Here is a 16498-nt window from a genome sequence, read left to right on the forward strand (position 1 = left end):
ATTTTTTTTTGTTTGCAGTCTGGACAAGTGTTTGCAAAATCAATTTTGAATGAAATTGGTTTTATAAAATTGATTTTGATTAAAATTATTTAAATTTGAAAGTTTTTATTAAAAACTAGTTAGCACTAAAATTTAGTATATAATTAAGTCATTTACACCAACTCACATAAACTCTTTCAACAAAAAGAAAACTCCATAACTAAGTCATTTAATGGGTAACATCAACTAACTCTGATTCACTATAACTACCATGCAAGTGCAATTCCAAACGTTAAAGTCTTTTCAATCAATGGTCATGACAAAACTAAAATAGTATGGCTCAGTTTGGTGACCAAATTATTTATATTTCTTAATTAAGAATTGAAGTTCTATTTTTGCCTTAAATATGAAATAATAATTAAAGATATTACTTGAAGCTTATAAAAATTGAATTGGTAAAAATAATTTATAAATTTTTATTAAATAAAAAGAAAAAATAAACAGTAATTTACTCAACAATACCGCACATTTTTTTTATAGAATTTATGAGTATCTCTAAGAGTATAATTAATTTGGTTATATTTATAAATTATATTTTTTTAAAATACTTAATTATTAGTAATAATGTTTTAACAGAACTATAATGTCAGTAATTAATTTTTTTACACCGATAATTAATTGTTATTCAATTATAAAATAACTATCGCTATATACAGTTATAAATCTTTTAAAATAACTTTCATTGCATATATTAATTCTTTTAATTTTATCGTGCTGCTATACGAATTATAATAATTTCTACAATAGCACACTAAATTTACACGTACGACAGGATAGGTGTCTTAACTAATTGTGTGAAAACCGAAAGTCCACAAGCAGCCAGCCCCATGGATGACAGAATAGACTTTTTATTTTGTAAAATAATATATATATATATATATATATATATATATATATATATATTAAGGAGTGAGAAAAATTAATAACAATACTTAAATTAAAAAAATTAATTTAAATTAAAAGATGGTTATTATGTATCATTGTCATTATAGTTTTTTTCTATCAATGTTATCTTTATCACTATCACAATAACCATCGTTACTTCTACCACTATCATTGTTATCATTATCATTATCGTGGCCGCAATGGTGGTAATGACAAAAATATTGGTGACAAAAATAGAGATGGGGATGGTGATAACAATGATAATAATGTAGCATAATTGTAGTGAAAGTAGTGGTAGTAACAATTTTAATAATAAGGATAAGGACAACAATGATATAATTATGATGACAATAATACATAATAGCATCTTTTAATCTAACTCATTTATTTTAATATAGGAATTGTTATTAGTTGTTTACATATTTTTACATTAAAGAGTGTTCTTGTTAGTTGAGTCTTCTTATTTATTTATTTATATACATATGTATAGGAGAGATTCGTTTATTTCAGGAGTAAGTCTATTTAGACTTATTTCGTTCAATAACTCATGTTCTACATCAAATTTCAATGATCTAACCGTTGAATTTAAATTTCTTAATGCATAAATCAAATTTGCAAATTTTAAAAAAATTTGAACATCATTTGATACTTCATTTCATTAATTCAAATTTTATATTAATTTAAGATAATTTGATACTTCATTCTCATAAAACAAAATTGACGTAATATATACATTTCAAAATATACTAAAATATGAACACTTTGATTACCTTCAAGTTATTGTTCAATTTTAACAAAATTTGATATATATGATCTAAAAGATATGAACTTTCAATCTAACAGTTAAATTTTCAAAATTCACATTTAATATAAAGTTATTAAGCGGTGTAACACTTAATAAAAGTTATACGGGTGTCGTTTGAAACCTCTTTTTATATATATATATATATATATATATATTGACCGTAGAAACTTCGCGGCTTGCTCACCTTATTTATTTACCGCGCTTCTAGAGTAGGAACAAAGCTGACAACTTCTGTTTTTACAATAAATATTCTTAATTCCTGTAAATTGAGGTAGATGGTTATATTTACTTACATTACATGCAAATTACAAAGAATATTTTTACATAATTTAATATAAAAAATCATCTTTGATTTTTAATTTTAATTAACATATAATATATTTATATGAATATCTCTTGATTTAAATTAATGTAATAAAATATTAAATAATTTTAAAATTTTGTATAAAAAAATAGATTTAATCTACTCATTATTTTTTTAATTTAATAGTTATTTATATTATTAATAATAAAAATAATATATCTTTAATGTATATAAATTTTAGACTAATTCTTTTAATTACTTCGAAATGACTTTTTTATTTGTTTTTTTTTTAATATTTTAACGTGGCATTCAATTTGTAAATCACTCAAGTAAATAATTTTCATTTGTAAATAGAAAAACAAAAGCACCAGTTTTGTTTTTTTCCCAAAGTCTATACAGAAGTGATAAAAGTTTTTTGCAGAGTCGTTAAAGGAAGGTGGGTTCTGGCAGTACATAGTTTATACTGTCTGCTCTCAAGTATGAACCCCCATAAAGCCACGTGGCCTTGCACTAGATTTATATAGGACGTACCCTACCTTGCATCCACACACAACAAGAGGCAAAGGGGGAAATGGAGATGGGGGAGACATTGATACTCAAGCTTTCTCCATCTCTCCTTAACTACAACTCCAATATACAGATCAGTTCCAACTCTCCTTCGTTTCTCATCATTTCACCTTCTTTCAAGAAGACCTTCTAGGCTCTAGCCACTGTCAGGGGATGCATATCATTATCACAACCTCCATCATCTTCTGCATTCAGATCAACTACTGCACACACCATGTATCATGATAGTTATACTTACTATAACTAGCTAGGGGTGGTTAAAGTGATGTGCAAACAGTGCTCACTTCGTAACTCTGTCAAAGGGGTTCAACCCCGTGTTCATCTCTAAGCATTACTTGTAAGTGTTAGATACCTAAGCTTCTACTACCATGTTTCTCTTATTTATAGCATCAATGCTTCTACAGTAGAATTATAGTATATATATCTTTAGGGATACATGTTGACGCTTCAACACAATTCTATGGTGCTCTACTTGATGCATATGTACCATCTTCTTCCTATGTGTATCACCACTTGCAATTGCTGAATAAAATAGTTTATATTAGACAATTTGTATCAAGATTCAAGAAGAAGAGAAAACCAGATTTTCCATGACCGAGGAGGACCAGGAGATTGTTGGTAAAACAAAAATTTGTCTGTTATTACATGGTTCACGTTTTTATACATGACTAATGTGTAGTGGGTTAGTTGGGCTAGTTAATAATCATCCACAATACATAATTTTAATAATAAAAAAGAAGTGTGTATGTCAAATATTGTATGTGGGATTCTAATTTCTAAGTATGTCCTTTAGTGTTTGGTTGGACTATATGCTGGATGGACTTCTTGATACTCTTGGCAGTATGTTGGCAAAAACTGGACAACTTTAGGGGAACGTGGCCATTAATATTTAATACATTAAATGGAGTAATGATGGCCAATAAATTATATTTGCCAAATACTGCCCAATTTTTGACGTAGTAGTGTAGTACTGACACAGTAGGCATCTACTAGCTTGAAAATATTTATTGCGCAACGACTTTCACTTAGATCTGGTTGGATAAGATATTGATAAGATAGGATGAGAGTCCCTGTATATACCTACTATATAAGAATACATCTACTATATAATAAAGGAAAAAGATAGATACTCCGGAAAAAAGTTCCGAAAATTACTCCAAACAAATAAAATATTAATTTAAATTATATTAAATTAAATAATTAGTTTATAATAAATTTATTATAAAATATTAATATTTTATTATTTTGGAACGTGATTCGGAGATAATTTTCGAAGGATGAAGCATTGCTCTATAATAAAATAAACTGTCCACTTGATAAATACTTATATTATCTCAATGTTAATTAATAACTAAATAAAGTTAGCTAGTTAGGATAACTTAAAAAAACATTAAATACAAATGTCTAGAAGTTATTTCCTTCTATTTCTATTATATAATCCAAAATTTCAAATTAGTAGGGTGTTTTTATAAGACTCGATCAATTATATATTAGGTATTAATTTATTTTTTATAAAAAAATATCTTAACTAAATGTATTTATTGAACTAAAAAAATTAAGTAGAACATTTAACTGGAGTATAATAGTCTCAATTTTTTTATTTTTGAAATACAAAAATTTTGAGAATATACATTAGGCGTGTATCATGAATTTAGGAATTAGGGTGATGAATCCAATACTTGAAAAATTCTATAAAAAATATTATTTTTGAGTGAGTTTGGATAGGTCTTATGAGTAAAATAAATTAAAATTATGATTTTACATGAGTTATATTGAACAAGTTCGATTTTGAATTTTTAAACTCGTTAAGAATCGAACTCGACCGAAAATAAGATAAAGTTTAGATTTTTAGTACTTTTATTTAACTAAACAACAATGACTCAAACTCAAAAGTCTTTATTTCAAATATAATACAATCAATATTTGTCACTTAATTTTCTTTTTCCATTTTTTCATTATCTAGATGTTTCTTTGTTTTCTTCTTCTTTATTCAACTTCTCAACACATTAGTCGAGTTTTAAAGTTTATCTTTTTGTTTCTTTTTTTTTTTGTTTTTCTTTTCTATCTTCCTGTCTCTATTTTGAATACAATTTGTGCGACCGTAATTTCTTATGAATTTTATTGTCTAACTTTAAATTTTTTGTGCATGTAACAACTATAGATTTTGTTATCTTCTATTTTTTCTTCTCTAGTTTGTGAATGTTTCATTTACGAATTTACTTACACCATCTATTGTCACCTTTATTCTATCTTTGTACACTATTTTGAAAATATATATTTTTAAAATTTTAAGTTTCACCTTTGTTAAATCTCAAACTCGATTGTATCCACTCGCTCAAATTCGAATCTGTTTCAACCTAAACCACCTCAAATTGAAAGCTCAATAGATCAGATATGGATTACATTTTTTCAAAGTTAATTTTCAATGAATTTTACATTTTTTTACCAAATCCGATCAAACCTACTCGTTCTTCACCCCTATTAGGAATAGTTTGGGAAAGAAAAAAAAATATTAAAACATTTATTGATCTTAACGAATAAAAATAATTTATCTTTCACAAAGTAAAACGAATAAAAATAATTTATCTTTTACAAAGTAAAAATAAGATAAGAGAAAAAAATAATGAAATAGATAATTATTGAAAGAGTAAAAAAGCTACTAATTGTGTGGAAAAAAAACTTTAAAAACCTCTTAATTTTTATTAAAGAATTAAAAAGTGTAATAATTCAACCGAAAGTGAAGACTTAAAAAAGTGTTCTTTATTATTAACCTTTGTAAAGCACTGTCATTCCTTCACGTGAAGAACTTGTTCCTTCATTGATTATTCATTTCAATAACAATCCCGGCCTTCAAAGAGAGCATATCACAACGAAAAATAAAATAAAAAATAAAAACAATACTACGATCAGTTATTTATATTTCATAAATACCCGACATTTTACTTTACAATTAAGTTACCCCTTGGCGGCCTCTAGGCTTTACAATTGTTGAAAATAACACCAATTTTATTTTCATTTTAAGCACGGTGATGACTGTCTCCCTACTGTGACCATTATTTATTTATTTTTCTCTTATGCCCACCTATTTAACCTCGAAGGGATTCAACAAACCACGGTAACGCCTCGTATATATTTGATGCCCGATTTTCAATGTACTGCAGAACTTAAACTAGAGCCATTTTCGGAATTTAGCATGGTGCATTAGTACCTGTACAAGTCTTCAAAATGCAATAGAGATTGAATGATACTACATTTTCATTGCATCTTTACAAAGTATGGAAGTCTACATCATCAAAGTTTGACACAGATAGTTCAAACTTTAAAGCATACTAAATTGACTGTCCAAAAGAAAAAGAACAAAGGCAGGAAAAAAAGAAACATGTTCAAAAGAAAAAGGGGAATAGCAAAATAAACAAGATACACTAGGCAGAGATTGTTTCGTACTTTACAGTTTAACCATGAGGAGAAAGAACAATGACTTAGTGAAGCTTCAACATTTCTACAAATATCTAAAATGGAAATTAAATCCTATTTTTCTTACCACATATCTCTTGTAAACTATTCACAAGCCAGTTTTGTGTCAAAGCTAGTCAAGCATATGGCAAAAGCCTGAAATGCAGAGAGGGGGTATCGATAATCCATTGTAAACATATCCTTGCCAACCTTGCCAAACTGAAGAATAATCTTGTCATGGTCAGAAGACTGCGTTGGCTGAGATGGTGTAGGCCCTGTGCCTGTAGGAGCACTGGCTACTGGTGCTGGCGGTGTGGCCGCAATCAGCTGAAAATTCTTGACAGAGGCAACAGTGACCCTTCCTCTAAAGTTGAGGCACCAACATTGCAGCTGTTCATGCCACCTTGGAGACTTGTTCTTTAGAACTAGAGGTCTTGCCTTTCCCTCTTCCTCTTCATTGCCAGTTCCCATTATGTCGGAGAACCTGGCACTGCTAAACTCGGTTGAAGTGTCAATTGATCTCGAGAAGGATATACTCCGAAAAGAATCCTCAAGGGCACGGGGAAGGAGTTCCGGCTGGCCAGGGACAGCACCACCAGGCTCAAGGGCTGAAGCAGGAATTGAGTACATTGTGCAATTCATCCTCCGTGGGCCCCTAGTACCGAGGACATTCAACTCATAGGTGACCTGGGCAATATTGTAGCTGCCGCTAGGAACCTTTGGAGAAACCTTTTTTGAAGAAAACCTACTGCTGCGCCCAGGTGGAGGCAGCATAGCATTGTTGTAGGGAGGTTGAGTGTCATAAATTATAAACTTGGTGCCAAGAAAATTTGACCTGAAACAAGGAAATATTAATGCGGTACAAGTACATGATAACAAAAAAGTAAAGAAAAAATTTGATTTCAAGCACACTTTCTTTGATAATGGTAAAAGAATTTATAAAAAACCTTAGATCTTATAACAAGTCAATCAAAACCATAAATTGTCATATACCATGACTGTTAGTGGAAAATGAGAGCAGACCCAAATAAGTCTTACCTCAGTTTTCCAATGTATGTACTACTAGATCTCGATATGTTATCTGCATCCATTGATATAATATACTCCGTGCAAGTTGTTCTTCTTGTCCTTTTTGCAGAGAGAAGAAACTTTCCATTTTCAACAAGCAAGGCTGCAGAAACACAGTTATCAGTCCAGAAAATGTCCCAAAGACAATGACAGGCAGGACCGTACAATTGCTAAGTGCATTATGCATATTTATGCAATAATGCATAAATATAGTAATAGCAATACAGCTATCCACTCAAAATAAGTAACTACATATGCCAGCATAGCAAACAATTGAACCAATACACTAAGAAAGATAGGCCACAAAGCATGGACAATCTGCCCATAATTATGGAGAACCTAAGCAAAGACATGTATTGCACAACTAAAAATTATCTAAACTATCAGGCAAAAAAAAAATAGTCAGAAATGATGCTGATAACAAAGTGATTTTTTTTTAAATGGATTATATGACCACTTCTAAACAATAAGCAAGAAGTGGCATCAAAACCCAACACTAGAGTAACTTGGTAACCAGCAGTTATTATTATAAAATTTCCAATAAATTAACAAAAGAAACTCATAAGTGTGCCACAACAGAGAACTTGACCATCATATACGACACTAGTCAGATATAAAAATTGCAAAAACAAGAACTTAGTTCCAATGAAAATTTAATTAGGGCAAACAATTTCCACAGTCACTTGGGAGCTTTTAGTAAGATTTAGTTTATGGTAGCAAAACTTAAATTTTATTAAGTAGATTAGCATTCTTAATCATACATGTCAATACAAGTCAACAAACCCTCCATCTCATCACTTTTTACCAATCCAAATATAGAAATGAACATCAAATGCAATTTAGCATAATTAAAAATCAAGTAAACAAATATATTTTATATTGAAAGATGACCTCAGCTCAGATTGATAAGGGAAAAGTCAACACATATATCAATTGCCATAAGTACATAAGTTATACAGTAAAAAAATCACAAAAACAAGATAATTACATATATCCATATGCATTAGGTGTCAACAGAAGAAAACACACCAGGACTAAGACAAAGGAAGAGGTGGTATGTTAGCTTCGATTTGTCTCTCTTGATGAAACACTGGATAGTTCCATCCCTATGCCCAGGCTGCAGACAAGAATCAACCAGGCATAAAAATTTAGAATTTGGTCATGGTCCAAATTTCTTATTTTGGTATACATGAACCAATCATTATAAATATATTTAAGGCACAGGATAGAAGAACAAAACAATCTCACCTGCTTCAGGGAAACAGGGAAAGTAATTTTCCCACAGAATTCAGGACTGCTGACAATTTCTTTGCACATTTCTCTCCAGGACTTGCACACAGCCGCACACGCAATCACATGCTTGCGACCAGGCCAAGTACTCTCACTTGCTTCCAATCTCTTAATAACATCACGAAGAAGCTCTGGCGGAAGGCTAGCCCACCGGCTGTTCTGTATAACCGGTGGCTGGTCCTGCAACTCGTGGACAGAACTGCGTGACTTGCCTCTGTTATGGCCAGGAAGCCTTGCGTCAAAACTCCTCCTTGATAGGCTTCCAAATCCATCCCTTACATCACGAACTATGCTGCGGAAGGACATTTGTTGTGTAATATAATCACAGCCAGGAATTAATATATCATCAAAGAGCCACTAAAAGAATGAATGTTCTACTCTAGTCTCTTGGAGAATGTCACAACTGAAACCTTAGAAGAGTGAGGACCTGCAAATAAACCAAACTTTATTTTAAATTACATCTTCAATGCTTAGTGATCAAGAAATAAAAGAGAAGGAAGACATATAGGGTAAAGCACAAAGTGGAATGAATAAAAATAAAACCAAAGATTCCCAGAAAAGAAAGCCCCACATGGACCTAAAGGTTAAAACAACCTAAAATTCCATACTTTTGTCAGAAACATGTTTTGGCGGGTTTTAAACCTGACCTTGATCCGCCTCAATCCAACTTGACATAGGAGCAATTGAACCAAAATACAAAAACATATCAAATAACCAAAGATTCTATTTTATATAAACTTCAACTATATGTAATTGTAGAAGAGAATCTAGTTGCCCTATTTCTAGTTTATCTTTTCCTCTTTCCTATTATTTTGTTCAGGAAGTTACAAGCTTCACTAATCGAATGAAATACACACAAGCACAAGAGAAGAGCGAGAACAAAGAATGGTCCTATCTCTAAAACCCTGAGATTAAAAAATATAACAGATCTTTAAAGTGCACAAAAATAGATCAAAGCTCTTTACTACAACCCTCTTGTTAAACAAAAAGCAAGAACCCAAAAGAATCCTAAACCAAAACACAATTTTTTATTTTTTATTTTGCAAATACACAAAAGTTACACACCAAAAAAGCAGAAAACCAGGGACTTTCCCAACTATAAATTTGACAAAACCCAGAGAGAGTCCTAGACCATAAAACTAGAAACTTCCAAAAACAAAAAAAGAAAACCCAGAAGAAAAAAAAGCATCGGAAGTTACAATTCATACCCTAAAAACATATGGGTCTAGAAGATTCCCACACCCCAATCTTGGTGAAGAAAAAAAAAACAGAAAAATAGAAGAAAATTGAAAAGATTAAATAATAATATTAATTGAAGAAAGGTTGGTTGATAAACATGGCAACAGAAGGCATGGTAGATTAGATGAAGAGGTAGAGCTGACTAACCATGAAGTTCGAAAGTGTTGACAGAAGACACGTTTTAGATCCTGTGTTTCACATATCACAACTCTCTTTCTCTCTCTAACTTTCTTTTCTCTCTCAAACACAGAGGCTGACTCTGGACGAGACACGGACGCGATACCTTCATTAAATCCAACACAAAAACACGTAAAAAGAAAACTGACTAATAATTAATCACCTAACGACTATTATATGATGTAAATTAACAAGAAAAAAAAAAACATTCCTATTAATAGAATAAATTTAAGTAAATTTATTTTTAAAATAAAAAATATTTTTTACTAAAATATTATTATTATATTTATGAATAATTATTATAATTTTTAAATAAATGAAAAAGAGAAAAAAAATTATAGAAAATATAGTTTTAAGAAATTGTAAAAAAAATTTAAAGTTAAAATTAACTATGATAAGATTTATCTTTTTATAAAATGGTATAATAGTATAGATGTTATTATCCTAAAATTATTAATAAATAAATTTTAAAACCTAAGTTAAGTAGAATATTTTAATTTTCAAATAATTTTAATTCTGTAATTAAATATTGATTTGGTCTTAAGGTGTAAGGTTATCGCGTGGATTGCTTATAAGCAATTCATCGTTTTATATCATTTTTTATTATTATTTAGATGTTAAAATAGGTTACTTAAACTTTAATAAAGTTATTTTAAGAAATTTTGTTATTTTAAAAAAAAATGTTGATGTGACAAGTAAGTTGCTGTAAATGTCCTAATGATTTTCTTTATAGTGAAATTGGGAATTGACGATTTTAACCTTGATGGTTGACCTTTAGAAGTTACTACTACAAAAAGTTACCTACTGGTGGAGGTGCGGGTGCGGGTGCTGCGCTCACACTTCACGCTTTGCCTCGGAGGGGGTCGGATAGCATGCGAAGCGGCGTACGGAGGTTTAAGATGATGTGACGCCACAGTTTCCGATACACTGCTTTGACTGTGACATTATTTATTAACTTTAATTATAATACATATATATATATATATATATATATAAAATAAAGTATATATATAAACAAAATATTATGTTTAATATATAAATTATATTTAAAATATATAAAAGTTAAATTTTAAATTTATTTTATAACATAATGTAATTTTTTATTGATAATTTATTTTAAAATATTAAAATTTAATTTATAAATAATTATAATAAATAAAAAATAAATTCTAAAATATAAAAAAATTCTAAAATTTCTCTCATCTAAATTTTTTTAAAAACACGTTTGTGTGAAATAAATATTCATGATTAATATATAAATATTAATAATTAAAATATTATATATTCATAATTCATAATCATAAAAATTAATCACAATGATTCACCTTGTGATGAAGGGTTGATATAATATAAATAAGATTTTAGGTTTAAATTTAGTATTATCATTGAAATTTTGATAGATAAAAAATATAATAAAAGAAATTAAACATATTTTTTATACTTAAATATATTTTTAATATCTCAAAATTAGGATAAATTTATTTTTGGTTTCTCAAATTTAAAATTATTATTTTTAATTTATGTAATTTTAAAATATTTTATTTTAATTCTTATATTCAAATTTTATTAAAAAATTTATCAAATATAATCATATAAAATATACCTAAAAATATTTTTATTAGTAAAAAGTATCACATTAAACTCATATTACATAACTATCTTAATTTTTTTCTCAAATATATTACTGATGACATGAAAGATTAAATTTACTAAAGTATATTTACTTATTTTTTTTTATTAGAGTATGTTAATGTATTTTAGGACAAATCTTTATTATAATTTGTTGACATTCTTTTAAGTAAAAACAAATCAGTGTATGTTAACAAATTTTACTATGATTTTTTAATGTACACTTACTTCGTTGGAATATACTAACAAATTATATCATTAATGTATTTTAAAATAATCCTTAATTATATATTAATGAACTCTAACTAAATTTTAAGTGGATATACTTTAACAAATCTCATATAATCAAAAGTTGTTATCACATGTAATTTGATACTTATATTTTTAATGAAAATTAAGGTTTGATCTTCATCTTATTCATAAAATCACAATTAAAAATACTATTTTATTTTATTAAGAATCCACATAATAAAAAAATTACTAAAAAAATGTGACACATCCGGTTCTCGAATAATTTTTTCAATAATTAACACTCAACTTCGTAAATATTCAACTATTATCAAGTGGGATTACTTTTAAGTTTTAACACATAATACAATAGATAAACCTAAAGAAAATAACTATTATGTTTTTCATAATACAAGTATTTTTTTTTTCTTTGTAAAATTCAGTTTGAGTTTACATTCTCCACCGCCTAACCTATTGCAGTCTTATCACGTCTTACAATATTATGATCTTTATAAAATGTATAACCATAGCCCGTAGGCATGTAAGAAAAAATTGATAACGAATAAGAAGAACCATTCAACTTTGTATGATGGAACTATGATAGATCCTCTATTCCCAATTTGTCATTGTCTTTCAAAAGATTATTTTGACCATAAAATTTGTGGATTAGAAAACCAATAGGATCTCATACAACAGTTTTGGTTTTTAAAATAATATTATTCCATTTTTTTTTTAATTTAGTTAGCTGATTTTGGTCGATTTATTTGTGAGACTTTCGCACTTGAAAATGTTTTCTTACTTTTCTTAGGCGTTGTCTCTTTTTTATTTATTAAAAAATATTTATAAAAGACTATCATAATGGGAAAAAAAATTAATTTACTAAATATAATATTTACTTTTAATTTTATTACATGATACCATTTTTGCTTAGAAATTAAATGATACCATTTTCTATGACGTTTATTACTCTTTCATTAATACATTTTTTTTAATCTCTTTTGAAATTTAAGCCCAACTTTACTCAGTCCTCCATGTGTTGTTGCAGTCGTATGATGTCTAATTATGATCCGTGGTCGTCATGGCATGTAAGATAAAAAAAAATTGTAAAAAAGAAGATTGCAAGTTGTATAATGGGAGTATGGTATGGTCGATGCCACAATCCCCCCATTAATGGAATCAATCCATATAGTAGAAGAAAGTCAACTGCGAGTGGTCGTATTCATGAACACAACGTAATCCTTTCACATTGAGGGACTGAAAATTTTAAAAACGTTTAAATGAACCCTTTAACAGAATAGAGTAAGACAAGTTGTGGTGATTAAAATAAAATACATAGCGATGGTGACTTTATAGTTGACCTAGCTAAATGTGTATATAAAATTGGATATATATGATTTATTGAATAGAAGAATAGCATGATAGCGTTATATATATTGGGTGGAAAGATAAACATGGAAGATTTTCAAAAATGGAAGATGATTCAAACTTGGTTTGTAGCTTCCACACGCCGACGTAGGGGGCAATGCAATGTGCAAAGAGGCGTTTTTCACGAAACAAGTTTCTGTGGGAGCATTTCGTCAACGTCAATGAATTCATTGCCTTTCGCCCATCGTTTGCTAATTCATAAATATTTTTGACCAATAATTCAATTAACATGTACTACTAATAATCTTCATTGAACTTATTTGTAGTTTTTTTTTTTTCCAGAAATATTTCTAGAGGACAGCATATAAAGAGAAAATAAAATAATTTTTTCATAAGTTAAAATTTATTTATGTATAAGTTAATTTATAAAAATTCATATTAATTTTTTTTAACAATTCCCAAATTCATGTTCTCATTCGTCTTTTTTTTTTAAATTCTTTTTTTACGTCTTTTAACAAGTCTCAAATTAAGGGGTGTATTAAGATTAAGATTTTAATTATTTTTAAAAAAATTTATTATAAAAAAAAATTTGTGCTATTTAATTAATATTTTTTAATATAAAAAAATTATATAATATTTAATCAAGACAATCAGAAATATTTTAAGAGTCCATTAAAATATAATAGTACTTAATTTAGGATTTTTTTAGAGTTTGTCAAAATATGATAGAACTTAATTATGATTTTTTTTACTTAACAAATTTTATTAGTATTAAAAATATAGAAATTTCAATATATTATTTTAAATAATAAATTTTGTGAAACTTTTTAATATAATTTACATAAAATTTACTTATTAAACAATATCACAATTACTTTTGAGATTTAACATTATTTTTTTCTTTTATATTTATACTCATTTTTTTCCTCTTAAATATTTTCTCTCGCCTTTCTTAGTTTTCTCTCTTGCCATTTTTGCTTTTTTTTCTCATTTTCTTCTCTATCTTATTTTTTTTCCTATCTCATTTTTTTTCCTTTTCTTTTTGTTCATTTATCTCATTTACTTCTTCTTCTTCTCCTTTTTTTTGTCTCATATTCTTTTTTCTCTATTCTTCTCTCATCGTTTTTGCTTCTCTTTCTCTTTCTTCCTCTCTTTCTTTTCAATCTTTTTTCTTTTTTTATTTTATTTATCTTTTTTACTTATCTCTCTCTCTTTTCTTCTTCTCCTATCTTTTTTTTATCTACCAATTGATATATAACTTATCAATATTTATTTTTAATTATTAAATGTTTAAAATGATTTTTGTATTGTCAAATAATGTCTATTGTTAGATTTTTTTAATTATTAAAATTTATATGTTTAATTTTAATAAATATAATATTAAAATATAAAATTTTGAAATATTTTTTACTGTCTATTGTTATTAGTATTTTTAAATCACGATTCATAAATTTTAAACCAAGATCTTTATTTTTGTTTAATATACAAGTTGAACTTGTATTTTTATGTAAATACTATATAACTTTATTTGCAAAGAATGCTATTTTGATGAATTTCCAATTAAATTAGTAGATAAATCTCAATCTTCAATGTTATTAGTTAATGAATATCAATTTTAAACATATTATTCATACTCAAGTGCATGAAAAAAAAACATATCATTACATAAAAAGCTAGTATAACTTTAGATATGTGAACAAGTGTTAGTTGGAAAAATATTAAATTTAATTATTTATCAAAAGACAAAAAAAATTATCTTGATTTTACTTTTTTTTATGTATATTGTATTTTTAAAATTAAATCTTATAGTATTACAAATTAATAAAATCCATAAAATTTTATAATATAAATCAATCAAAACCCGTTAAAATATGAATTAAAATTTAAGTTTTAAAAATATTTTTTAAAAATATTTAAAATCATATGTTGATACAAAATCTTTTAAAATTCCTATAACTCTTTCGTATTAATTTTTTCTTTCAAAATTTCATTCCAATACAATAGACTTCTAATTCAATATGATATTTTATTTGAGTTTTCAAGATGTACATGATAATGTGTGGACCCATGTACTCAAAGTCAAAAACAAACATGTTAGAGCTCTAAAAAGCAATGGCAAGTATAACAAACATGATAGGAAAAAATTGCTCATTATTTTAACAATTTTATCCTTTTAAAATGTTGCCAAAAAAAATTGTACGATAATAGTTAATAAATAGAGTTAATTATTCATATATTGCCAGTATAAATTTTTTTTACATTGACAACTAATTATATATTTTAATAGTAACATGTTAGATGCTTATTTAATAAAATAATAATAAAATAAATAACTTTAAAAATATAATTGATTGTCAATGTAAAAAACTTTATACTAGCAATGTATGGATGATTAACTATAATAAATATCATAAAATATTTTTATTTATATAATCGTCCACACAACTGTTTTTCTATAATAAAATATTTTCTTTTGTATTATTGAATAACAACAAATGTACACTAATTTATGAACATAATTTTTTTTTAAAACACAAATGAAACATGGATATCATTCAACTACTTTTTATCTTTTTTGTAATGAGTTTTTTTTATATGTATCTCAAAATGTAAGTTGTCAATCTTTATATAATTTTTCTAAGTTTATTTCATTTGTAAAGATAATAATAAATTATCTTAATTAATCTCTAAATAATTATAATTAAATCTATAAATATTATAAAGTGATACCAAAATTTTTAATCATTTTTATCTTCAATTTTACTAAAACTAATTTATCCATCAAAACCTTGACTCACTTATTTCATTTCATCTCCTTTCTCTTTCATTTTTTTATTTTTTATTTAAATAAAATATATAAAAGCGTAGAGTGTCTCTTTCTCACCACCAACATGATGAAAAAACTAATAAAGTTACCTACTACAGATACAACCCCTTATAACCTTTAAAATAACAACAAAAAATTATAAATATTATAAAAAAGTGATACTTAAATATTTTATTAAAAAACATGAATGCGGTTATCTAGGTAACGAAAACTATAAATGATAAATATAAAATTCGTTTAAAAATAATAATATTTAAATGTTATAGTATCTTTACAAATAATTTTTAAATATAACTAACTGTCTTATATAATAATAAAATATTATAATATTTTTTCTTCATAAAATATAATATTAAAAAATTTAAAATGACAAAAGCCCCCTAAATATTTACATAATCAATCCCCAAAAAATCTAAAATAATTACGAATTGTTATATTATTAAAAATTATTAACCTTTTTTTATAAATATATTATAAATCAGTTTTAAGATATTATCTTAATTAATTTTTTTATCCATAAAATTTACATGAACAATAATAGAATTTGAATCTAAAATACTGCAACATAAATACTATTATAATTTTCTACTACTGTAATTTTCTACCAATAAATCGATCCCAG

The 16498-nt window shown here is 26.7% G+C and overlaps 1 protein-coding gene across 2 annotated transcripts; it reads right to left on the reverse strand.

The window, feature by feature from the left end:
* Positions 1–5831: 5831 nt before the first annotated feature.
* Positions 5832–9957, reverse strand: LOC109812524 (tubby-like F-box protein 8). 2 transcript variants are annotated; one of them, XM_020376510.3, is made up of 5 exons: positions 9798–9957; positions 8370–8838; positions 8151–8238; positions 7092–7224; positions 5832–6888 (listed from the first exon to the last, which is right to left on the reverse strand). In XM_020376510.3, the coding sequence occupies exons 2-5, from the start codon at positions 8715–8717 to the stop codon at positions 6159–6161; spliced, it is 1299 nt and encodes a 432-aa protein (XP_020232099.1). In that variant the 5' UTR covers positions 8718–8838; positions 9798–9957; the 3' UTR covers positions 5832–6158. The 2 variants fall into 2 exon arrangements, with proteins under 2 accessions (XP_020232099.1, XP_020232100.1); XM_020376511.3 differs by lacking the exon at positions 9798–9957 and adding an exon at positions 9620–9780.
* Between the last annotated feature and the right edge of the window lie 6541 nt (positions 9958–16498).

This window comes from Cajanus cajan, chromosome 7, assembly GCF_000230855.2.
Source record: "Cajanus cajan strain Asha chromosome 7, NIPB_CcT2T_4, whole genome shotgun sequence".
Taxonomy (NCBI): Eukaryota; Viridiplantae; Streptophyta; class Magnoliopsida; order Fabales; family Fabaceae; genus Cajanus; species Cajanus cajan.